The sequence below is a fragment of the Ranitomeya variabilis genome, chromosome 8 (genome assembly GCF_051348905.1).
Source record: "Ranitomeya variabilis isolate aRanVar5 chromosome 8, aRanVar5.hap1, whole genome shotgun sequence".
Classification (NCBI taxonomy): Eukaryota; Metazoa; Chordata; class Amphibia; order Anura; family Dendrobatidae; genus Ranitomeya; species Ranitomeya variabilis.
Genome location: NC_135239.1, coordinates 33978957 through 34005058, shown reverse-complemented (window position 1 = coordinate 34005058; position 26102 = coordinate 33978957). Strand labels below are relative to the sequence as shown.

The window sequence follows — 26102 nt, the reverse complement described above, 5'->3', positions numbered from 1 at the left end:
TTGTGTAAATGTCCTAGTTCTCCTGAATCCGGTGATTTATATATATATATATATATATATATATATATATATATATATATACTGTATATACACTGTATTTATATTTAATTCAGGGCGACATAGCAGAAAAGTCGATAATTCAATTGCCGGATTTTCCTTTCTCCTTCACAAACCCGACAGGATATGAGACATGGTTTACATACAGTAAACCATCTCATATCCCTTTTTTATTACATATTACTCTTTACTAATGTAACAAGTGTCTTTGTGTAAAATTTGGGGGCTCTAGCTATTAAATTAAAGGGTTAAATCCCAGAAAAAAATTGGCGTGGGCTCCTGTGCAATTTTCTCTGCCAGAGTGGTAAAGCCAGTGACTGAGGGCAGATATTAATAGCCTAGAGAGGGTCCATGGTTATTGAACCCCCCTGGCTAAAAACATCTGCCCCCAGCCACCCCAGAAAAGGCATATCTGGAAGATGCGCTTATTCCGGCACTTAGCCTCTCTCTTCCCATTCCCGTGTAGCGGTGGGATATGGGGTAATGAAGGGTTAATGTCACCTTGCTATTGTAAGGTGACATTAAGCCAGGTTAATAATGGAGATGCGTCAATTATGACACCTATCCATTATTAATTCAAAAGTACGAAATGGTTAATAAAACACACACACACATTCTTAAAAAGTATTTTAATAAAATAAAGACACATGGTGTTTTAATATTTTATTATACTCTTAATCCACCTGAAGATACTTGTCACCTGAAACAAAGTTCAAAAAAACAAACAACAATATTCCATACCTTCCGACGTTCAGTCTTGTCCCACGCTGTAAATCCATCTGAAGGGGTTAAATCATTTTACACCCAGGAGCTCTGCTAATGCAGCTGTGCTCTTGTCTATAAAACTTTGTGAATGAATGGAATGCAGGGGAATGTCCTGTAGTTACCTCGAGTCGCGGTGATGCGCCCTCTGCTGGATGAACTCATATGAACTCGAGCCTGGGAAAATATTCTGAAAAGTTCCCAGGCTCGAGTTCATATGAGTTCATCCAGCAGAGGGCGCATCACTGCTACTCAAGGTAACTACAGGACATTCCCCTGCATTACATTCATTCCCCGGGGTTTTACAACCACGAGCACAGCTGCTTTAGCAGAGCTCCTGGGTGTAAAATGAGGTAACCCCTTCAGATGGATTTACAGCGTGGGACAAGACTGAACGTCGGAAGGTATGAGATATTGTTGTTTGTTTTTTTGAACTTTGTTTCAGGTGACAAGGGTCTTCAGGTGGATTAAGAGTATAATAAAATATTAAAACACCATGTGTCTTTATTTCATTAAATTACTTTTTAAGAATGTGTGTGTGTGTTTTATTAACCATTTCGTACTATTGGATTAATAATGGATAGGTGTCATAATTGACGCCTCTCCATTATTAACCAGGCTTAATGTCCCCTTACAATAGCAAGGTGACATTAACCCTTCATTACCCAATATCCCACCGCTACAGGGGAGTGGGAAGAGAGTGGCCAAGTGCCAGAATAGGCGCATCTTCCAGATGTGCCTTTTCTGGGGTGGCTGGGGGCAGATGTTTTTAGCCACGGGGGGGCCAATAACCATGGACTCTCTCTAGGCTATTAATATCTGCCCTCAGTCACTGGCTTTCCCACTCTGGCGGAGAAAATTGCACGGGAGCCCACGCTAAGTTTTTCAGAGATTTAGCCCTTTAATTTAATAGCTAGACACACCAAATTTTACACAAAGACACTTGTTACATTAGTAAAGAGTAATATGTAATAAAAAAAGGGATATGAGATGGTTTACTGTATGTAAATCATGTCTCATATCCTGTCGGGTTTGTGCATGAGAAAGGAAAAGCCGGCAATTGAATTACCGGCTTTTCTGCTATCTCGCGCTGATTTAAATACATATATATATATATATATATATATATATATATATACCTATTCTATGTGTACACATTTATTCTACCTATTCTATTCTGTCAGTGTGATTTTACTGTGCAACGCACTGAATTGCCGACTTTTCTATAGAACACCGGTGCGTATTTCTCGCAAGTCACACGCATGGTCCGTGTGTAATCCGTAATTTTCTCGCCCCCATAGACTTTTATTGGCGATTTTTTTGTGCAATACGCTGACAAACGCAGCATGCTGTGATTTTCTACGGCTGCACAAGACCGTATAATACGAATCAGTAAAATACGGCAGATAGGAGCTGGGCCATAGACAATCATTGTACCGTATGCAATCCGTATTTTCTGCACCTCTCATGCGTCCGTAAAACTCGCTAGTGTGACGCCGGCCTTAATGGTATGTGTGACACAAAACCGATTTTCCCACTTATGCAAGGCGTGACTAATTATATTCCACAGTGTCAGTGATGCTGGGAGTAAGGTGGCCGGGGCAGGACAAAGCAGGTGATATTATTCTGTCCCATTTCTAGCATGACTTCTCCGTCAAAACAGAGCTTTTGTACATTCTAGACATTATTGCAAGGCTGAGATTTAAAAAAAAAAAAAAAAAAAAAAGGTCTGAAACAGCGCCATTCTATTTTGCTGGATGTGTCTGGTATTACAGCTTAGTCCCATTCAAGTGGCACAGGGACTTTTTTTCTTGGTGTTCTTTATATCCCAGTGTCTGATACAAGTCATTGACAGTTTACTGGTCTTGTCCAGAGAGGACTAGCAACCGAGAGTCATATTTATAAAACTGTCCAAAAAAAAAAAAAGAAAAACTGTCTTTGTCTCTCCATAGCAGACAATCACAATGCAGCTTTAGGTAGAGAACCTTCTTCCTATGACAAGAAGTTCTTCAGCAGCTGCGCGGTGTAATATTGTGCTTTAGCTGTTGTTGCTCAATGGTGTGCAGGAACATTAACGTTTATCTTAAAATAAAATAAAATAAAGAAGTGCTGCAGCAGCTGAGGTGTGCATTATAAAGAATATTGCAACCTTTTAGGCTAGTTTCACACAACCACATGTTCTCTCTTCTGGTCTGATAATGCTAATCACGCTATGATCGAAATTTTCCATCTTCTCCATTGTGTCCGTCCTTGATGTCATCTGAGTGAAGTCTGATTTTCTTTTCACGGACGAAAAAAATCGGACACCTTGAAATTTTGCATTTAGTCTCATGGCTTTTATGAACGGAGTGTTAACAGCCAAAATAACTTCGTCATCCCCTATGTACCGTAATTGTGGGTATAGCTACTGCTGATGACGATTATCATCCTCCGCTTAACAAAACTTATTTTTTTTAATTATTGTCCATGAATTTAAAGAATTCCAGAATTTAAAGGGTTCCTTTGGCTATAAGTGCACCTGAGACTGATATTATTAGAATGATTGTTACTAATATGATACATATTTACAAATATTCTATGTGATTGTTACTAATATGATAGTTAAAAATATTCTATGTGATTGTTACTAGTATGATTGTTACTAATATGATATAGTTACAAATATAGGTGATTGTTACTAATTGTTTTTAATGTGATCTATTTACAAATACGATACATAATTCTTGCTAATATGATACATACATTTATATATCAGCTGATATGGTCTCACCTTTGACTGTCCAGGCAGGTAAACTCGGACTTGAAGAGCTCTCTGTCAGAATGTATGACTGCATTGGATATGTTTTTGAACAACAAGTTCCAGGAGGCCCTCTCCTTCCTCCAGGCCAAGTAAGTATCACAACCTGGGCTTCATCACAGGCTCGGTCATGTTTCAGGACTACTTCACGCTCTCAGTATTTGCCTTATAGGAATGCATATTTGGATTTTTTTTTAATCTGTTTTCCATTTTTTATCTTCGGCTTCTACACTGGATTGTGCACATATAATTTGTAGGTTTAAAGGTAATGTTGCTTGATCCAATTTTTATTGTAAAACCAAAGAAATGAGCGGGAGCATTAGTCGCTGTTTATGAAATGCGTAAAAGCACGTTCACAATGTGGCCGTTTCGCAGACAAATCAAAATGCGCAAATACCCTATAGTAAGTAAATAGTAATGGTACATGTAAAAAAACACAGTACTTGGTTAACACTATTTTGATAAAAAAGCGTAAAAGCTATCCCACTGCAAAAAGGGGAAGGTCTCATTCTGTCTTTAGTATTAAAATTTGTATTGGGCTGATGGTGAAATTACAGTGCCAGCCGTTATATAAGAAGATTAGACATGCCAAATTACTTTTGTTACCTCATTATATCCTGTACAAAAGCATTGCATAGAAAAGAATCAATCCTCAATACATAATGGATTTTTTTTAGCGCATTTTGAATCCCCCTAATTTAATAAAACACTTAAAGGGGACCTTTCACTGAATTTTGATATTTAAAATGAGCCGCTCCTTTAATTGCTGCATCTCCACTGATTCTGGAACGCTTTTTCTTTTTCTTCTGTACCCCTCTGTTCAAAAGTTATGCCGCCTCCAATAATAATGGCGCAAATTTTCCGCTCAAGCAACTGGGCGTGTATCACAAAACCTTTTTGTGGGTGTGGCCATGTTTGATTGGCCAGTGACCAGAGGAGAAAATGAACACGCCCACAGGGAAGTTCTGTAGTACACGCCCAACTGGTTGGTTGAAGGGAACGTTTGCTTCTTTATTGCTGAGGGGCATAACTTTGGATTGGAGGGGCACAGAAGAAAACGAAAAACTGTTCCAGAGTCGGCGGAACAGCGTCAATTAGAGGAGGTACTGAGTTTATATGTAAACATTCCAGAGAAAAGTCTTCTTTAACTTAACTTTTCCATACACAATGTCTCCTGTTCCATCTGTTTCGTCTAGGTGTTAGAAGCTCAAGTGAACATTCTCCTTTATGCATTAGTGTGATAATTAAAGTTTAAGGCATTGGACATCTTTGACATGAGTGAGTGGTTTCTTCCAGTTAAAACGCTTGCATTAAGTTTTGGTCTGCAAATCTTTAATCCTTCAATCATTTTCAGACACCAGATATTCAGTTTGCAGCATGAAGGAAGTTTCAGATTTTTCTCTTGTGGGAGCGTCTCTTCCAGTAATGAAGGTTGAATGTGAGGTCTGTGTGCTTCCATAGTGCTTGCTATCATTGTTGGCTGAATTATTCACACATTTTCTATTCTGCGGTTACTTCCTTTTCTTCTTTTCTTTAGCCTGTTTATTTCCTGCCCCTCCTGAGACTATAGCTATTTCTCCCCTGTCTACATTGGAGATCTGTGCACGACCCCCTCCCTGCTGCTATCTCTAACACTGAGGCTGCATTTCCATTCATCCTTTTCATTACGACCAGTTTTCCTGCTCGTCAACTCATCAAAAACGCTGAAGCATTTTTATTTACTAATTTCTACTGCAAAACTGTTGAACTGAATTAAAAAAAAAACGCAACATTACTGTGCGAGCTGAATGAATGGAACAATTCTATATAAAATATGGAATGAGATCCCAGTTTTACACTGGCTGTTTTGCAGCACACCGGAGGAAAAAAAAAGCCTAATGGCCTCATAGATGTAATTGAGGCCAAGACGAGGGGTAGGCACCAGAATAGGTCACCAGAACGACTATTCGCACAGAAATATCGCACCAGAACCACCATTAGATTTGTTGCAAACTGTTACGTGCCGCGTAACGGACACAAAAACCATCCTACGTATCCATTTATCTATGATGGGAGTCTGTTTAGCTTCCATTAGGGTATCTGCCAAATGCTGGACACCTTAATTGAAACCAAATGGCCCTCGTTACAGTAAAGCTATATTAATTTCCATGACTGTCCTTGTGTCTGACATTTAAAATATGGGACATCAGGGATGACTATCGCTATTTGTCCTTGGTATGATGTAAATAGTCCACAAACAATGAATGATTCTAACTTGGAAATTACACCCCTTGTTGAACCTCACTTTTATACTTTTACTGGTATTTTTGGGTGAAAACGGTAACGATTCCAGTGGAAGTGGTCGTCAGAGCTTGTTACCTGACCCATTGTAAGGGGGGTGCGTTAAGGTTCCTGCTCCATTGGTCTAAGACCTATTCTGTTGCTCGGGGGCTGAGGGTTCATCTGGCGAGGGTGAGGAGGTAGCCATTGGCTTCATCTTCCAAGGACACCAAAATATCTTGTCCCAGCCCTGAATGTAATCAAAGAACGAGAGAAGGGATGTGGAGAGCAGAGAGAGCCATCAGAACTAGGAACGGATCTCTGATAGATTTGTAACATTTTTGCAAAGCATTCCGCTAGATAAAGGATTTCCAGACAGGACTTAGAACATTCGTAATGAAGATTGAAGACTGGAAAGTTGCTGAACTTAGTGTACATAGCCTTAAAAGTATAACCTCTCATATGACTATAGGGTGGGCCATAAAATACGTCCCTGTCAGGCCTCCTTCATCAGAACTGTTTTGAAATCAGAAGTCAGCTGTTATTTTACCAGAATGGTTTAAGAAATGAATGAAGCTGATAAAAGAAAAAAAAAGTAAAAAAAAAAATAAATAAATAGACAACCATGTGTTTGGACACCCATCACTGTTACCGGCGTCCAGTAGAGGATTATGAGAAGCCTGAGGAAATCAAGGAGAACATGATACCGAGTTTCAGGAGAGCAAGGGTTAAGGAGACGGATAATCAGAAGTGTGCGATATATTGTAACTGGATACTGGATATGATTATAGGCGGCCATTCCAACCCCGGAACGTAGTTCCATCTAACTAGATGAACACCAACTGCACCAATAGTCATTGCATGAGCCTAAAATCGGCAAGTGGTGTGCGGCTAGGAGTATACATATTGTGGATCCGATATTCCTTGATGAAGGTGTGATCACTGCCACATACATGGATATGCAACGTGTCCTTGCAACATATCTCCTGAAATAGCAGATGTCTAGGGCCATCAGGGCTTCTCCAGATTTTCGAAGTTGAGGTTCATGAGTTGTACAACTTCTTCATATGAACATAAACTTTAGGGTTTTCATGAATCATGACTCAATCTCCAATCACGTTACCACCCAAAATTGTGAGTTATGTGCCGTGCCAATGTTTATGGTCCACCTAGCACCTCAATAACTTGGTATGTGAGAATATTGAGGTCCAACTCATGACGACTTCCAGATCTTTTGTTACAGCATAATTGCACGTGAAGAGATGGGAGAACATGAGCGATGAGGTGGTTGTTTTATATTTGCCAATAAACCATGTAGTATAATTAGGGTGGGCTCCAGGTGTTTGTGTCCCTTGGGTGACCCAGTCCCAGGGGCCCCTCTTCACTTTCTATTTTCTCTCCTCACCTTCCAAAATCTGTAACTTTTTTTTACTTTTTCTGTTGGTAGAGTTGTATCAGGACTTGTTTTTTTGGTAGACAAACCATAGTTTTTATCATTACCATTTTGAAGTCCATACGACTTTCTGATCTCTTTTTATTCTGTTTTTGTTTGGAAGCAAAGTGACCTAAAAAAACAGCAATACTGCCATTTCTATTTTCTTTCCATTCACTTCATGGGATAAATATTATGACATATTATTAGATAATGCGTAACCGATCTTTTCATTCATATTTAATAAATCAACTATATAAATGAAAATAATCAATTTTTTTATATATCTTATCACAGAAATTTGCTTCTTTCTCTTCCTGGACTGATTTTTCATTTCCAAAATTCTAAATTAATGGGTTAAAATCTCTTTTCAGTGAAGACCGATTATTACATTACTGAGATAGGTGATGGCAGTTGCAGCTGATGAGAATCTATGGGGCAAGGAAGGAGGAGCTCTGCCTCTAGCTCCTCCCTCTTCCTCTGTCCATAGAATCTCATCAGCAGCAACTGCCATCACCTATCTCAGTAGTGTAATCGGTCTTCACTGAAGACAGATTTTACTCATGAATTGAGAATTTTGGAAATGAATGATGAGTCCTGGCGGAGAAAGAAGCAGATTTCTCTGATATGATATATTACATAGTTGGTTATTTTCATGTGTATAATTGAGTTATGAAGTAAAAAAAAAAAATGACGATTACTATTTAAAACAGTTACACATTCAACAAAACCAAATATATAAATATTTTATATTTTTTATGGACTAGTAAAAGGGTTTGATTTGAACTTTTATAATTTTTTATATATTTTTCATTTTCTTTTTTACATATTTTATTGGTCCCTCAAGGGGACTTGAACTGGCGATCATTTGATTGCTGGGACAATACACTGAAATTCAGTTGTTTTGCAGTGTATTCTAAAATTACTTATCTCTTATGAAGCCCGGCCAGAGACTGGGGCTTCATTGGGGTACAAATATGGGAGACATGAAGGCCTTCAGTAGGTTCCCCAGCTGCCACGACAGCACCATTGGCACACCACATTCATGTTACGAGGAGACTGATGACAGTGGCGTAACTAGAGCTTGATGGGCCCCCGTGCAAAATTTGGACCTGGCCCCTGCCCCCCTACATGTTGATCAGAGTATGAGCCCTTGTACTGTTCTAAATCCTATAAAGATATGTGTCCCCACTTTATCATGTAGTAAAATCTCCCATCCTGGGCCCCTTTCATTTATATATGTCCCCATCCCGGGCTACTTCCTGGTATATATGTGCCCCATCCTGGCCCCCCCCCTTCCCAATATGTATGTCCCTCCCATCCTGGTATATATGTTCACCTTCCTGGGCCACTTCCTGGTGTATATGTCCCCCATCCTGGGCCCCTTCTTGATATATATGTCCCCCATCCTGGTATATATGTCCCCCATCCTCTGATTGGCCGGTGGTGTGCATTGCGGTGCAGGGACCCGGCGGGTGTCTGCACCACAATGCATTTCAGCTTAATGTGAGGCCTCGGTCTCACATCCAGCTGACATATGCGTTGCCGTCAGTGGGCCCTTCTCCCGCATGGACCCAGTCGCACCCTCTGCGACCGTGATCATTCCATCCCTACAGATGAGGATTAGATCTCTCATTTCCAAACTCTTACGTGTCGCTGTAATGGTATCAGTGGAATCTTTGAGGTTAAGCTGCTGTGATCGGAACTTGCTCTGATCCCAGCAGTTAGGCCTGGCTGCCAGCTGTATAACACAGCAGACTCCCAGGCGGTATGGAGTGAGTTCAGCTTCTGAGCCTGCTCCATATGTGACGGGCACACATCTGCCTTATATGAATGGTGAAACTTGGGCAGAGTGGACCTTGTACCCTGGCATTTGCCCAGATGCTGAGACCTGCCCTAAATATAATGTGACCCACCTGGTTCACTTAATACCCATACTTGGTCCAAAAAATATCTAATTTGCGTGGAATAATTAACCCTATATAAGATTTGTTCTTCAAAACCTTTTAGAGTTTTTTTTTTTTGGGGGGGGGGGGGGGGGGCGAGCTACTATTCATAAAATATGACAGGGTCATTAGCCATTTAGGACATTTTTCCCTTTTTTTTGTCTGGTTTAGGAAAAATGGTCATAGACAAGTGTAGAGGAGGAATATTATAAGATATCTGCACCCGTTTTTCTTAAAACATACACATTTGACAAAAGGAGTGATGGGGGCGCTATTATGCCCATGGCCCATTTTTTGGGGGATTTTATTATTTATTTTATTGTATGAAATTATGTCATCCACTTGGTCTTGTTTGTTCTGGATGAAGTACTATAATAATGGACGAGTATGCTCTTTTAATTACACAGGTCCAAGGACAGTATGTACCATATTCTCACCTATGCCATCATACTGGAGATGCAAGCCATGATGACATTTGATACTCAGGACATAATGAACGCTGGGACCACTATGAAAGCGGCTCAGGCAGTATGTCAGAGGTTGGTATACAAAGTCAGCTTTGTGTGACGTATAACAGAGGAATGATGGCAAACAGGCGCTGCAATGAAAGAACATGTCCAGAGAGGACCAGACTTTGAGAGTCTTTTTGGACTTCTTGGAGAGTCTTCCTGAATAAATCAGTAGACTGCACCTCTCTGCCGACTGTGATTCAATGAAATATTTTTTTATGTAGAGAATAATGTGGCATAAATCCAGTTTCCTTCTTTTTAATAATAATTTTTGACCTTATGAATTTGCAAAATGTTTAAAAAGCTTCACAAGACTAAACATTTTTGAGGAACCAAACCTTACAAGGGTTTGGAAAATTTTCTATAAGCAAGGATGCTGTTAATTAGAAATAGGATCCTCGGGGGTGGAGTTAAAATACTTTTGGGTTGAGCTAAGATGTTAACATTTATGTTATTAAATCTCTTGGGCAGGGATTTTTTTTTGTAAATAATAAATGTTATCAGGTGGACTATATAGAATGAGTTGGCATAAGTTAGTTCTTAAACAATGTAATGGATGTATATAATGTCCAAAAAAGTAAAGGATCCAGCTTCCAGTATATATATATAAATATATATAACATCAAATTTTATTTAATCAATTAAAAAGGTGAAAAAAATATACATACTTTGCAAAAAGTTGACGTGAATAAATACTGTTGTGAATTCTGTTCTCGAACTCCCTCCGGTGGTTATGAATGGTACTTCGGCGAGTTCTGTCCATGGACTCCCTCTGGTGGCTGTGAGTGGAGCTGCTGGTTCTGAGGTTCCTTCCTCAGCTGACCTCGTTTAGTTCTAGGCTGCTGCTCTATTTAACTCCACTTAGATCGTTACTTGATGCCAGCTGTCAATGTCCTAGTACTGGTTCAGTTCTCTCTTGGATCTTTCAGATGACCTGTCTACTTCAGCAAAAGCTAAGTCCCTGCTAGCTTATTTGTTTACCACTGTTTTCTTGTCCAGCTTGCTATCATGATTTTGCCTTGCTAGCTGGAAGCTCTGGGATGCAGAGTGGCACCTCCACGCCGTGAGTCGGTGCGGGGTCTCTTTTGCACACTCTGCGTGTTTTTTTGGTAGATTTTTATGCTGACTGCAAAGATACCTTTTCTATCCTCAAGTCTGTTTAGTTAAGTCTGGCCTCCTTTGCTGAAACCTGTTTCATTCCTGTGTTTGTGACTTCCATCTTAACTCACAGTCAATATGTGTGGGGGGCTGCCTTTTTTCTTTGGGGAATTTCTCTGAGGCAAGTTAGGCTTTATTTTCTATCTTTAGGGGTAGTTAGCTCTTAGGCTGTGAAGAGGCATCTAGGCAGAGTCAGGTACCCTCCACGGCTATTTTTAGTTGTTGTGATAGGATTAGGGGTTGCGGTCAGCAGAGCTCCCACTTCCCAGAGCTTGTCCTGTATTACTAGTTTGCTCATCAGGTCATTCCTAGTGCTCCTAACCACCAGGTCATCATAACAAAATACCCAATGTGTTTTGAATGCTATAGCGCTCTTGGTCCTGGTGTATATAATGTCTCTGTTTATTTATATATACTGTATGGCACTGGGTCTACACGCCAACAAGCAAAACATTTTTCTGGAACCAAAACGTGCAAGTGTTTGGTAAATTTTACGACAGCTAAGATACTGTCCAATTGAAATGGGAATCTCAGGGGTGGAGCTAAAATGCTCTTGGGTGGATCTAATACGCTAATGACATCTGTATTACAATAAACCTTGTTTTTTTTAGCAAAAAGTCTATTAGACAGATTTATATATAAAGTATGTATAATTTAGTTTTTAGAAAACTTAAAATATGTGTGTATATAATTGTCTCTGTTAATACATATATACAGTGCTCACTATAAATGAGTACACCGCAAAAGATTTGTCTGAAAACCTTTCAGGTTTCTTTCAGAATCAACATTTCCTATTGGATACTATACTATAAAATACTCCCAAATATGGACCATTGATTGCAAAAAAAGTTGTATATTCAAAAAAATAATTTTCTTAACAAATTCATTCAAGACCATGTTGTAAAAATGAGTACATCCCAATTAAAATTTTCAGAGCAAAGGTAAAATTTAAAATTCTAACAAACAGTAATTCAATCCCAGGTAAGTCTAGTTATTCATTAAAAGGTGTCTAGCAGACTATAAAAGGGCGTTATGAACAAATAACACCCCTGCCCATTTCATGCTGTCAGCAATGGCACCACATGGAAGAGAAATGTCACAAGACCTGAGAAAGAAAATAATTTCTTTTCAGAAGAAAGTTAAAGGCTGCAAAGAGATCAACAAAATTTTACTGATCAGTCAGAATACTGTAGCAAAAGTGATACAAAAATTTATCAAAGATGGAACTGAAACCATCTCACAGAGACGTCCAGGCCGACGGAATTTAACATCTAAACAGGAGCCTTTTTTTGATGAGAATTGAAGAAAATCAACCTGCAAATTCACTGCAGTCAGCTAAAGTAGAAAGCCAAACTGTGGTTAGAGTTTCCCATGACTTAATACGGCATACATGGCAGAGGAATGGCACCCATGGGTGTCATCCACAAATTAATCCTCTCCTAAAGGCTATGCACGAAAAAGCCAAATTTGCCAGGGCCCATGCTGAAAAATATGAAGCCTACTGGGACTCTATACTTTGGAGTGATGAGACCAAGATAAAGGTTTTTTTGAACTGGTGCCTTCAAATCTGTATTGCGTCCCAAAGGTGAGCAATTTGCAAAGAAAAATGCATGGTGCCTACAGTAAAACAAAGTGGTGGCAGAGACCTTATGTGAGACTGCAGGAGCACTGTTGGCAGACCTCCCAACCATCCCGAATCCAGCGGGCAGTCCTGATTTTGAGAGTCTGCCCCACGGTCACGGCCGGGATCTTACTTGTCCAGCACTGCACTGACTGTGATTCACCGACTGGTTGCTAAGAGACGTCGGGAAACTTCCTCTGCAGCTTTTCTTTGTACAACAGATCCGGAATCCCGGTTGGCTGCTCTGTGCGCACAAGACCTGTGATGAGGTCACAGGTGGGGAGGAGTCAGGGGTCACATGGTCAGGGGCTTCTTGTATGCAGGATGTTGCTGTGCTGGTTGTAATGGTGCTGGATGAGGGTAAGTTTATGTGTGGGGTCAGGAGGGGTTTACAGTGTGGATGGAACGGAGCTGTGTGGGTACGAGGTGTACAGAGCGGAACCGCGTGTGTATGAAGCGGAGCTGCGTGTGTACGAGGTGTATGGAGCGGAGCCTTGTGTGTACCAGGTGTACGGAGCGGAGCCACGTGTGTACGAGGTGTACGGAGCGGAGCCGTGTGTGTACGAGGTGTACGGAGCGGAGCCGCGTGTGTACGAGGTGTATGGAGCGGAGCCGCGTGTGTACCAGGTGTATGGAGCGGAGCCGCGTGTGTACCAGGTGTACGGAGTGGAGCCACGTGTGTACGAGGTGTACGGTGTGGAGCTGCATGTGTATGAGGTGTACGTAGTGGAGCTGCGTGTGTTCGAGGTGTACCAAGCATCATGTGTGGCCATTATACAGTATGGAGCATCATGTGTGGCTATTATACAGTATGGAGCATCATGTGTGGCCATTATACAGTATGGAGTATCATGTGTGGCCATTATACAGTATGGAGCATCATGTGTGGCCATTATACAGTATGGAGCATCATGTGTGGCCATTATACAGTATGGAGCATCATGTGTGGCCATTATACAGTATGGAGCATCATGTGTGGCCATTATACAGTATGGAGCATCATGTGTGGCCATTATACAGTATGGAGCATCATGTGTGGCCATTATACAGTATGGAGCATCATGTGTGGCCATTATACAGTATGGAGCATCATGTGTGGCCATTATACAGTATGGAGCATCATGTGTGGCCATTATACAGTATGGAGCATCATGTGTGGCCATTATACAGTATGGAGCATCATGTGTGGCCATTATACAGTATGGAGCATCATGTGTGGCCATTATACAGTATGGAGCATCATGTGTGGCCATTATACAGTATGGAGTATCATGTGTGGCCATTATACAGTATGGAGCATCATGTGTGGCCATTATACAGTATGGAGCATCATGTGTGGCCATTATACAGTATGGAGCATCATGTGTGGCCATTATACAGTATGGAGCATCATGTGTGGCCATTATACAGTATGGAGCATCATGTGTGGCCATTATACAGTATGGAGCATCATGTGTGGCCATTATACAGTATGGAGCATCATGTGTGGCCATTATACAGTATGGAGCATCATGTGTGGCCATTATACAGTATGGAGCATCATGTGTGGCCATTATACAGTATGGAGCATCATGTGTGGCCATTATACAGTATGGAGTATCATGTGTGGCCATTATACAGTATGGAGCATCATGTGTGGCCATATTTTTTTGTTTATAATTATTGTTTATGAAACAGTGTGGTCAGCAGTGGTAAATGGGTGTGGTTGGGGCGTGGATATGGGTGTGACTAGTTGTGAAATGGGTGTGGTCAGAGGTGTGGCCTAAAATTTACCGTGGCGCGCGCAGCACAAACTTTGTCCTCTTTGGCTTCTTCAAAAGTTGGGAGGTATGTTGTTGGTGTCAGGGAACTACATGTCATTGATGGTATCATGAATTCACGGGTGTACTGCTCCATATGCCACGATCACATTGTTAGTAGATGTGCACAATCATGGTAATTATCCAAAACACACATCTGTTGTATTTCTGAAGAAGAACAGAGTGAAAGTGATTCAGTGGCCAAGTGTCTCCTGATCTGACCCCAACCGGACACCTACGGGGAAGTCTGAAAAGACAAGTTGTCATCACACTCCATCCATCATCCAGGCTCTAAAAGAGCTCGTTCTAGAAGAGTAGGAAAAGATGGATGCTGCAATACGTCGCCAACTTGTTCATTCCATGTCTAGAATACTTGGTGCTGTTTTTAAAAATCATGGAGGTCATAGAAAATACTAGATGTAGTAGATTTGATGTGGGGCGTATTCATTTTAGCATCAGCTAATTTGAGTAAAACCGAAGATTTTGTAATGAAAGTTATGTTATTAATCTTACTTGCGTGATATTGGTTAAAGAATGTTGTCAAAGTTCTGGAAATTGATCATGATTATTGGAAGATGTGAGTATATGTTTGTTTCCTTTCCTATATCAGCGGTCCATTTCTGCCAGGAGTCTCTACAGTTACTGGGTTATTACACCTGTCACTGAATCTCCAGCTCTTCGTGTTTTTCATGAGAAATCTTAAGAGAAAACAAAGTGATACAATATAATGATGTCATTCATTTCGAGGGCGATCATAAGCTCCAACATTTACTTTTTTTACTGCACTTTTTTTTCACTTTCTGCTCTGAATCAAGGAACATTATAAAGTGAATGGATGTAATTATATCTCCTTATAATAAAAAGACATAGTTAATTACATATTGTTTATTTAATGTGTGTGACGCTGATCGCATTGAAACGCACCAACCTCATTCGCATGACTGTATCACAGATTCATGCTGTATGGATCCGTAACAAGGGTGTCATCGACTACTGTGGGCAGATATTCTTGATCAAGAAAAGTTTATTTACTTTTTAAATATTAGATGTTTTGTATCGGATTAGCCATTATAATTATTGTAAAGTGAAGATAAACGTTGTTCTCTCCTGTAGACAAAACTGTTGTTTTTTTTTTTTGTTAGAAGGATCACCTATAAATTAACAAATCATAGGGGATTCCATTGCTGGGACTTGAGGTGAGCAAAAAAAAAAAAAAAGTTTTTAACTACCCTTGAACAGCGTCAAGTTTGGTATTCTTTGACAGCCGGACCAGGGAACTGTTTATTCGGCCGTCGCCCAATTCTCTACCCGTCATCCTGGGCGTTCCAGCTGTTTACTAGACCTCTACGATGTCATGACATTACGTGGGTCAAGTATGCACCAGAGGTGCCCAGAATACCGGGCGTAGATTTGCCAGCACAAAAGTGAACGCTGAGCTGGTCCGGCTGCAACGGAGGTCCAAACTGGACACCAGACCAGGGTAGTTGGACTCTTTTAGCTCAGCTTCAATGATCAGCAGTAATTTTTGGGGAGACCTGGTTCTATGGCAAAAATTGGATTACCAAGATATTTTCCACATTTTTTGACATGTCTGTTAGAGGCAATCAAGTAAATATCCGATCCAAATTCCCCATTCAATCAAGTGACTGAATAAAAAAAAAATCACCTACAAAAAAAAGTGCAGACCCCCAGGAGAGATGCAGGGATTCCAATGCAGAACTAGCAAAAGTGTTCCATTTCCTTGCAGTGCCACCACAGGAAAATTAAAAATGGAGTCCACTACTCAGACAACCAATCTCAATCCCTATGTTCGCTCCCTTCAGCAAAATAATAACATATAGTCTCACCTCCGGTGCCGTTCCAGTGGTGTCGGCACTGGCGTTCCCAGGGCTTGCATGACATAACAATGTCCCTGTGGTCGATCAGCACTGGCTTCACTCTCCTCTCCTAAAGACATAATTGACATCCGGAAATAGGGAGAGACCATCCACAGTTCTTATTTCCTCCGTATGTCTGATTTGTCCAAAGGCCGGGAGAGTGAAGCTAGTGTTTTTTGGCCTCAGGGATTGCATGACATAAAAATGTCACACAAGCCCCAGGAGAGACAGTGCCAACACCGCTGGAATGGCACCGTCACCAAAGGTGAGTATAAGTGTTATTATTTTATTGGGAGACTCAGAAGGGGTTGTCTGAATAGTGGACGGCCCCTGTAAGTATCACACCTGATTTTAGATGTTTTGCATAAAACATTATTATAGAATGTTAATAAAAAGGTTTATCTGCTTTGGATACTTTATTTATGGAAAGCGAGCCTATCAATTAATGAATCATCATAAAAGTCCTGGTTACATCCTATTTGTCTTTCCCTCCGGTGTCTTGCGCTGTTTGTGGAAACGTCACTGTGTACACTTCATGCATCAATGTGACAACCTTGTGCTTCATCTTCCCACCAGATTCAGGAAGAAATCTACCGTTGCAGACTCTTTCAACAATTTCGTCCACGGCCAAAGTCTAGATCAGTTCACGGAAGGTATCAGTATTCTTCATATCATAAATCTCTCGCCAACCATTTTTGCTTCCCAGGTTTCCATTGACAATTAAAGAGGTTTTTCAAAAATTGGTAGCGTACCCTTAGGCTAGGGTCACACCACTGAGAGAATTGGGAGGATTATGTTAATCACAGTCTGATCAGAGTGTGAGCATAGTGTGATCCGATTTCCTTGGGTGAGGAAAGATGGAAAAAATGTATACATCTTCTCCATTTTGTTAGTCCGTGAAAATCTGACTGCACTCAGATGCCATCCGAGTGCAGTCTGGTGTTTTGCACACTCATTGACTTGCATGGCCGAGTACCAACCAAATATCGGATGTAAATCAAACAATCTGCCATTTTTTCCTTGAACAGACTCTGTTCGAAGAAAAAATTGGACATGTGTACGGCCCCATACAATAACATTGGTCCGAGTGCAATTTGATGCTTTGTCATATCACAAATATGGTTATGTGCACGAGCCCTCTGCTAAGGCCATTGTTATCAGATTAGAGAAGGTCCAACTTTTGCCAACCCCAATAAATAATGAAGGAGATGCCCTTTTCAGATGGTAAAAGTTGGACCACCACTGATTTGATAAGCAAAGAATAGACCCGCACTTTTGTTGTCCCAGAAAATCCCTTTAAAGAGGACCTACAGGTTGCCCTGAAATAACTGTATTTTTGGTGTTTGTTTTTTTTAACTGCTTTTCACTTCTTTTATTTTGCACGTTTGTAAAGTCTATTTTATATGTGTTTGGGGCTTTTTTGTTTTCGCCATTGTAGGCGAAGGTTTGGGGTTTTCCAGAAGTATTTGTCTTATTCATAAACTTTTACTTTTTAAAAGTCACAACATTTTTTGTGCATTTTTTTTGTGTAAAATTCAGGAACCAGGTGCGCCACTTTGATGACTTTTGCACAAAAAAATGTCAACAAATATCACAAGATAAAATAAGAAAAGTGACTTTAGAGAAGCATAAGTGATGAATTGATGCTTCGGCGGATGATTCTGATCTGATTGTTCTGTGTTGCAGAGGAGATCCACGCCGAGGTGTGCTATGCCGAGTGTCTTCTCCTGAGAGCCGCCCTCACGTTCCTGCAGGTCTGACATGTCAGTGTTCTACTTTAGTCATTGCAGATAATAATCTTACATCCATAATTGCTTTCTAAGGTCATTGGAGTGTAAGGCTGTGTTCACATGCAGCAGTTACAATGTGGCTTTAAACTCGCTGCAGCCTTTACATTGTTTCACTGCACAATCGAGATTCATTAAAGCAGTAGAAAGATGGCAGAAGTACGGAGCCGCTGCGGTTTAAAGCCACATCGTGACCGCTGCATGTGAACACAGCCTAAGTATTATTATTATTATTATTATTATTATTATTATTATAAGTACCGGCAATGAGCCCATAGTACAATGATTGGCGTTCATTGTCTTAATGAGTTGTATCAAGATTTTCCCTATTCCTGGGATGCAGCACTTTGCTTCAACTTACCGAAGAACTGTAGAACAAGACGAACAGTAAAATTAAAGATTGACACATCTCCCGGCTTATTAATAGAAAAGGGCAATTAAAGTCCAGGCTATAATTGTCAAATAATCTGCTCTGTTAATTACTGCAGGATGAAAACATGGTCAGCTTCATCAAAGGCGGCATCAAGGTCAGAAACAGTTATCAGACGTACAAGTGAGTATCACTATAACCTAGATATTGCCTTATATACAGCAATATATAGTCATGGGCAAAAGTGTTGGCACCCTTCAAATTCGTCAAGAAAATGAAGTATTTCTCCCAGAAAATTATTGCAATTGCACGTTTTGTTACACACATGTGTTTATTGGAACAACACAAAAAAAGAGAGAAGAAAAGGTAAATTGGATATAATTTCACACAAAACCCCCAAAATGGGGCTGACAAAATAGTTGGCACCCTCAGCTTAACATTTGGTTGCAGACCTTTTGGAATAAATAACTGCAATCAAGACGAGAGACACCAGAGCCAACAATGCAGACGAGCTGAAGGCTGCTATCAAAGCAACCTGGGCTTCCATAACCCCTCAGCAGTGCCACAGGCTGATCGCCTCCATGCCACGCTGCATTGATGCAATAATTAATGCCAAAGGAGCCCCGACCAAGTATTTAGTGCATTTACTGAACAGACATTTCAGTAGAGAACATTTCGGATTTAAAAATCATTTTTCAAGCTGGTGTTATAAAGTATTCTAATTTACTGAGATAATGACTTTTGGGTTTTCATTGGCTGTAAGCCATAATCATCAACATTAACAGAAATAAACACGTGAAATAGATCACTCTGTGTGTAATGACTCTATAGAATATATGAGATTCACTTTTTGTATTGAAGACCTGAAATAGAATATCATCAATAAGTGAATTTAATTTTGGGAAAAGCGCCTGTTGCTCAGTATCAATGAGATAAGTAATGTCATGGTTACACAAAATTCCTAAACTTACTGTAATGTATTTATATAAAAGTATATGAAGGTGCTAAGATGAGAATAGACTTTCTATTATCAATATATTTACGATTCACCAATGGAAAAAAAAAAAAGTGATAATTTATTTTTTTTTAGCTTCTATTTGTTTCTGTTCTTTCAGGGAGCTCGATTCTCTGCAGAAATGTTCCAACCACATAACGGGAGAAAGTCACTGCCACTTTGAAGGTGGGGTGAAGTTGGGTGTTGGAGCTTTTAATTTGGTATGTAATTTTGAGAATCTGACATGGACTATGTGCGGTCAGTGCGCTCCCTGCGTCTGAGTGCATCATTCACGGTACTTTCTAATGGATTTCTCTATTCTACAGCCAAATCTTCTTTTATCAATTTCTACAATTTCTACCGTGCTAAGCATTAGATTTTAGGTTTATTCAAGGGTGCTCTTCAGACGAGTGATCGAATCTGGTTGAAATTTATAAAATGCTAAAAAAAAAAAAATATTTTGCCACTAGATGGCGCTCACTGTATGTGAATATAGTTTAGTGGTAGATCCATAAATAACTGTGCAGTGAGCTCCCCCTTGTGGTGACTGCAGCCAGACTTTTATCATGTAACCCAAAAGATGTGCAAAGCACCGTGTCTTTGAGCTCAGTAGCAAAAAGACTGTGCGGTATGTATGTTTTCCCGCCTTAGACTTGTATTTAGACTTAAGATGATTAATGAGAAGACACAATCAATCTATATAAATATATAACTAACGCGTCCAGTACAAGGAGGCGCTGTCCACTCCAACTGCAAAAAAAAAAATGATTTTTTTTTTTAAATGTATCTTATTATGGTCTAAACTCCATTTTTCTTATACAGTGGGGAAAATAAATACTTGATACACTGACGATTTTGCACGTTTTCCCGCCTACAAAGAATGGAGAGGTCTGTAATTTTTATCGTAGGTACACTTCAACTGTGAGAGACAGAATCTAAAAATAAAATCCAGAAAATCACATTGTATGATTTCTACATAATTAAATTGCATTTTGTTGCATGAAAATTAGTATTTGATCATCGACCAACCAGCAAGAATTGTCTCTCACAGACCTGTTAGTTTTCTGTAAGAAGCCTCCTACTCTGCACTCATTACCTGTAGTAATTGCTCCTATTTGAACTCATTATCTGTATAAAAGACACCTGTCCACAATCAATCACTCACACTCCAACCTCTCCACCATGGCCAAGACCAAAGAGCTGTCTAAGGACACCAGGGACAAAATTGTAGACCTGCACAAGGCTGGGATGGGCTATAGGACAATAGGCAAGGAGCTTGGTGAGAAGGCAACAACTGTTGGCACAATTATTAGAAAATGGAAGAAACACAAGATGACTGTCAATCTTCCTCGGTCTGGGGCTCCATGAAAGATCTCACCTCGGGGGGTAAGGATGATTCTGAGAAAGGTCAGGAATCAGCCCAGAACTACACGGGAGGACCTGGTCAATGACCTGAAGAGAGCTGGGACCACAGTCTCAAACATCACTGTTTAGTAACACACTATGCCGTCATGGATTAAAATCCTGCAGGGCACACAAGATCCCCCTGCTCACATCACCACAGGTCCAGGCCCATTTAACGTTTGCCACTGACCATTTGGATGATCCAGAGGAGACCTGGGAGAAGGTCATGTGGTCAGATGAGACCAAAATAGATCTTTTTTGGTATCAACTCCACTCATATGTTTGGATGAAGAAGGATGAATACAACCCCAAGAACACCATCCCAACCATAAAGCATGGTGGGGGAAACATTCATACTTTGGGGGTGCTTTTCAGCAAAGGGGACAGGACGACTGCACCATATTGAAGGGAGGATGGATGGAGTCATGTATCATGAGATTTTGGCCAACAACCTCCTTCCTCAGTAAGAGCATTGAGTATGGGTCATAGCTGGGTCTTCCAGCATGACAATGACCCAAAACACACAGCCAGCATAACTAACTAGTGGCTCCGTAAGAAGCATTTCAAGGTCCTGGAGTGGCCTAGCCAGTCTCCAGACCTGAACCCAGTAGAAAATCTTTGGCAGGAGCTGAATCTCAATGTTGCCCAACGACAGCCCCGACACCTGAAAGATCTAAAGATCTGTATGGAGGAGGGGGCCAAAATCCCTGCTGCAGTGCAAACTTGGTCCAGAACTACAGGAAATGTCTGACCTCTGTAATTGCAAACAAAGATTTCTGCACCAAATATTAAGTTCTGTTTTTCTATTGTATCAAATACTTATTTCATGCAATAAAATGCAATTTAATTATGTAGAAAAATTACAGACCTCTCCATTCTTTGTAGGTGGGAAAACTAGCAAAATCGTCAGTGTGTCAAATACTTATTCTCCCCACTGTACATAAAGCACCAAATTCAACAGAGTGGAATGAAAAAAAAGATTTGGATTCCCTGAAGTCACCACTAGAGGGAGCTTTACTGCATACTGTCTTTTTTTTAAAGGGATTTTCCATTGCCCTTCTTCATCTACTATATAATTGTCTAAGGGTCACTTCCGTCTTTCTGTCTGTCCTTCTGTCTGTCACGGATATTCATTGGTCGCGGCCTCTGTCTGTCATGGAATCCAAGTCACTTATTGGTCGTGGCAAAACGCCCACGACCATTGCCATGACCAATCAGCGATGCGCACAGTCCGGAAGAAAATGGCCGCTCCTTACTCCCCGCACTCAGTGCCCGTCGCCCGCATACGCTGTCCGGTAACCGCTGACACAGGGTTAATGCCGGCGGTAACGGACCGCGTTATGCCGCGGGTAACGCACTCCGTTACCGCCGCTATTAACCCTGTGTGACCAAGTTTTTACTATTGAGGCTGCCTATGCAGCATCAATAGTAAAAACATCTAATGTTAAAAATAATAAAAAAAATAAAAAATCATTATATACTCACCTTCCGCCGCCTTTCCCACTCCTCGCGATGCTGCGGCCAGTCCATGCAAGCCACACGTTCCGGTGGCAAGGATGGTCTGGGAGAAGGACCTGCCATGACGTCGCGGTCACATGACCGCGACGTCATCACACCCTGGGACCGGAAGCCAGGAGCAGGTGAGTATTTCATATTCACCTGTCCGCGTTCCATCCGCCGGGCGCCGCTCCATCTTTCCGTCCTTTTGCAGTGACTGTGCAGGTCAGAGGGCGCGATGACGTATTAGTGTGCGCGCCGCCCTCTGCCTGAACAGTCAGTGCGGAGAGACGGGACGCTGAGGAGCAGCGACGAGAGGTGAGTATGTGATTTATTTATTTTTTATTGCCTCAGCAGCATTACATGTGGCACAATGCTGTATGGAGCGTCTATGGGGCCATAACTGCATGGAGCATTATATGGGGCATCTATGGGGCCATAACTGCATGGAGCATTATATGGGGCATCTATGGGGCCGTAACTGCATGGAGCATTATACTACGTGGCTCTGTGCTGTATACTACATCACTGGGCAATATACTATGTCGCTGGGCAATATACTACGTCACTGGGCAATATACTACGTCGCTGGGCAATTGTTGTGAACTCTATTTCTGGGCTCCCTCTTGTGGTCACAAGTGGTACTGTGTGAGTGCTGTCTTTCTGCAGGTTTGTGACTGGCATCAGCTGTCTCGTTATCTGTGGGCTGGTTTTCTATTTAAGCTCACTTGGAATCTCAGTCTATGCCTGCTGTCGTTGTATTCAGTGCTATTCTGTTTGCTCCTGTCTACATCCGTTACCAGTCTCTTCAAGAGAAGCTAAGTTCTGTTTGCTTATTCTTGCTCATCTGTGTTCAATATGTTCCTAGAATATTATGAGTTTTGTCCAGCTTGCTAATATGTGATTTCTCTGCTTGCTGGTAGCTCTGGGGTGCTGAGTTGCTCCCCCCACATCGTTAGTTGGTGTGGGGGTTCTCGCATTCCCTGCGTGGATATTTTTGTATAGGGTTTTTTACTGACCGCACAGATCCCTTGCTATTTTCTGCTATCTAGTGTTAGCGGGCCTCATTTGCTTAACCTGTTTCATCTCTGCGTTTGTCTTTTCCTCTTAACTCACCGTTATTATTTGTGGGGGGCTGTTCTATTTCTTTGGGGTTATTTCTCTGAGGCAAGTGAGGTCTTACTTTATCTCTAGGGGTAGTCAGTTTCTCAGGCCGTGAAGAGACGTCTAGGATTTCAGGAAACGTTCCACGGCTACCTTTAGTGTGTTTGGTTAGGATCAGCTTTGCGGTCAGTCCAGTTACCACATCCCCAGAGCTCGTCCTATTGTCTCTGACTTAGCTGGTTAGATTTGTGATCCTAAGCCACTGGGATCATAACAGGCAATATACTACGTGGCTGGGCAATATACTACGTCACTGGGCAATATACTACGTCGCTGGGCAATATACTACATCACTGGGCAATATACTATGTCGCTGGGCAATATACTACGTGGCTGGGCAATATACTACGTCGCTGGGCAATATACTACGTCGCTGGGCAATATACTACATGGCTGGGCAATATACTACGTCACTGGGCAATATACTATGTCGCTGGGCAATATACTACGTGGCTGGGCAATATACTACATCGCTGGGCAATATACTACGTCGCTGGGCAATATACTACATGGCTGGGCAATATACTACGTGGCTGGGCAATATACTACGTCGCTGGGCAATATACTACGTCGCTGGGCAATATACTACATGGCTGGGCAATATACTACGTCACTGGGCAATATACTATGTCGCTGGGCAATATACTACGTGGCTGGGCAATATACTACGTCGCTGGGCAATATACTACGTCGCTGGGCAATATACTACATGGCTGGGCAATATACTACGTGGCTGGGCAATATACTACGTCGCTGGGCAATATACTACGTCGCTGGGCAATATACTACGTGGCTGGGCAATATACTACGTGGCTGGGCAATATACTACATGGCTGGGCAATATACTACGTCACTGGGCAATATACTACGTCACTGGGCAATATACTACGTCACTGGGCAATATACTACGTCACTGGGCAATATACTACGTCGCTGGGCAATATACTACATGGCTGTGCTGTATACTTCGTCGCTGGGCAATATACTACGTGGCTGGGCAATATACTACGTGGCTGGGCAATATACTACGTGACTGGGCAATATACTACGTGACTGGGCAATATACTACGTGACTGGGCAATATACTACGTGACTGGGCAATATACTACGTGACTGGGCAATATACTACGTGACTGGGCAATATACTACGTGACTGGGCAATATACTACGTGGCTGGGCAATATACTACGTCGCTGGGCAATATACTACGTCGCTGGGCAATATACTACGTCGCTGGGCAATATACTACGTCGCTGGGCAATATACTACATGGCTGGGCAATATACTACGTGGCTGGGCAATATACTACGTGGCTGGGCAATATACTACGTCGCTGGGCAATATACTACATGGCTGGGCAATATACTACGTCACTGGGCAATATACTATGTCGCTGGGCAATATACTACGTGGCTGGGCAATATACTACGTCGCTGGGCAATATACTACGTCGCTGGGCAATATACTACATGGCTGGGCAATATACTACGTGGCTGGGCAATATACTACGTCGCTGGGCAATATACTACATGGCTGTGCTGTATACTACGTCGCTGGGCAATATACTACGTGGCTGGGCAATATACTACGTGGCTGGGCAATATACTACGTGACTGGGCAATATACTACGTGACTGGGCAATATACTACGTGACTGGGCAATATACTACGTGGCTGGGCAATATACTACGTCGCTGGGCAATATACTACGTCGCTGGGCAATATACTACGTCTCTGGGCAATATACTACGTGGCCGGGCAATATACTACGTAGACATGCATATACTAGAATACCCGATTGTTAGAATCGGGCCACCATCTAGTTTTACATATACAGTATCTCTAGTTTAGTAAAAAAAAAAGAATAGCTTATTCCCCCCCTCCCCCCCTCCCACTGATCCCTCACCATTCCTCTGTACCGCAGGCTGTGCCCCCTCCAGTCACCTCTACTTCACTTCCGGAGTGATCGGTAGCGACTGCTGCAGACAGTCAGTCAGTGGCTAAATCTGTCAAGTTCCGATCATGCTGGAAGAGAAGTTAAAGAAAGGCGGACACAGGAATTGGAGGGGGATTGAAAGGTAATTATATGCTATATCTTTATTTATCATACTGGGGCCATTGTAAAGTTAAAAAAGGGGTTGAAAATGCCTTTAAAGGGCCACTGTCACCCCCTCCAGCCGTTATAAACTAAAAGAGCCACCTTGTGCAGCAGTAATGCTGCATTCTAACAAGGTGGCTCTTTTAGTTTTAGGTGCATGTATTACCAAAATAAAGGGTTTTATATTTTCGCCAAAATACCTTTCTTTAGCCAGGGAGGCAGGTCCTCACCCCCCTGCTTGTAACGCCACATTGCCGTCACTCAAATGTTCAGGGGCGCCGGGCGCCGCCCCCTCAGCGCTGTTTACCCATGAAATCCGGCGCCTGCGCTGTGTAGTACTGTCTGGTGCAGGTGCAGTGAGCTCTGGCCGTCTGACGTCACAGCCAGGCTTGCAGACTGCGCCTGTGCGGCTTCCCTGCTTGTGAGTCCCAGCCCCGCACTCTGCATAATGCATAACACACTGTGGGGCTGGGATTACCAAGGTGGGTGGCCGCACTCGCTGCACAGGCGCTTGCCTGCAAAATAGAAGAACAAGCCAGCTCTCCCAGGCTCTAGGATTGTTGCTGTTGCTT

The 26102-nt window shown here is 41.8% G+C and overlaps 1 protein-coding gene across 3 annotated transcripts in view; it reads left to right on the top strand.

Annotated features, from left to right (window-relative positions):
- TTC39A (tetratricopeptide repeat domain 39A) overlaps positions 1-26102 on the top strand; it is a 69942-nt gene that overhangs the window by 18010 nt on the left and 25830 nt on the right. For 2 of the 3 annotated variants that reach the window (XM_077276194.1, XM_077276193.1), the window contains exons 2-7: positions 3604-3708; positions 9661-9792; positions 16794-16870; positions 17904-17971; positions 18493-18557; positions 19490-19589. In XM_077276194.1, the coding sequence (XP_077132309.1) occupies positions 3644-3708; positions 9661-9792; positions 16794-16870; positions 17904-17971; positions 18493-18557; positions 19490-19589 (507 nt within the window). In that variant the 5' untranslated portion in view covers positions 3604-3643. Of the gene's footprint in view, positions 1-3603; positions 3709-9660; positions 9793-16793; positions 16871-17903; positions 17981-18492; positions 18558-19489; positions 19590-26102 lie in introns of those variants that run through there. The other variant, XM_077276195.1, reaches the window with a different exon arrangement.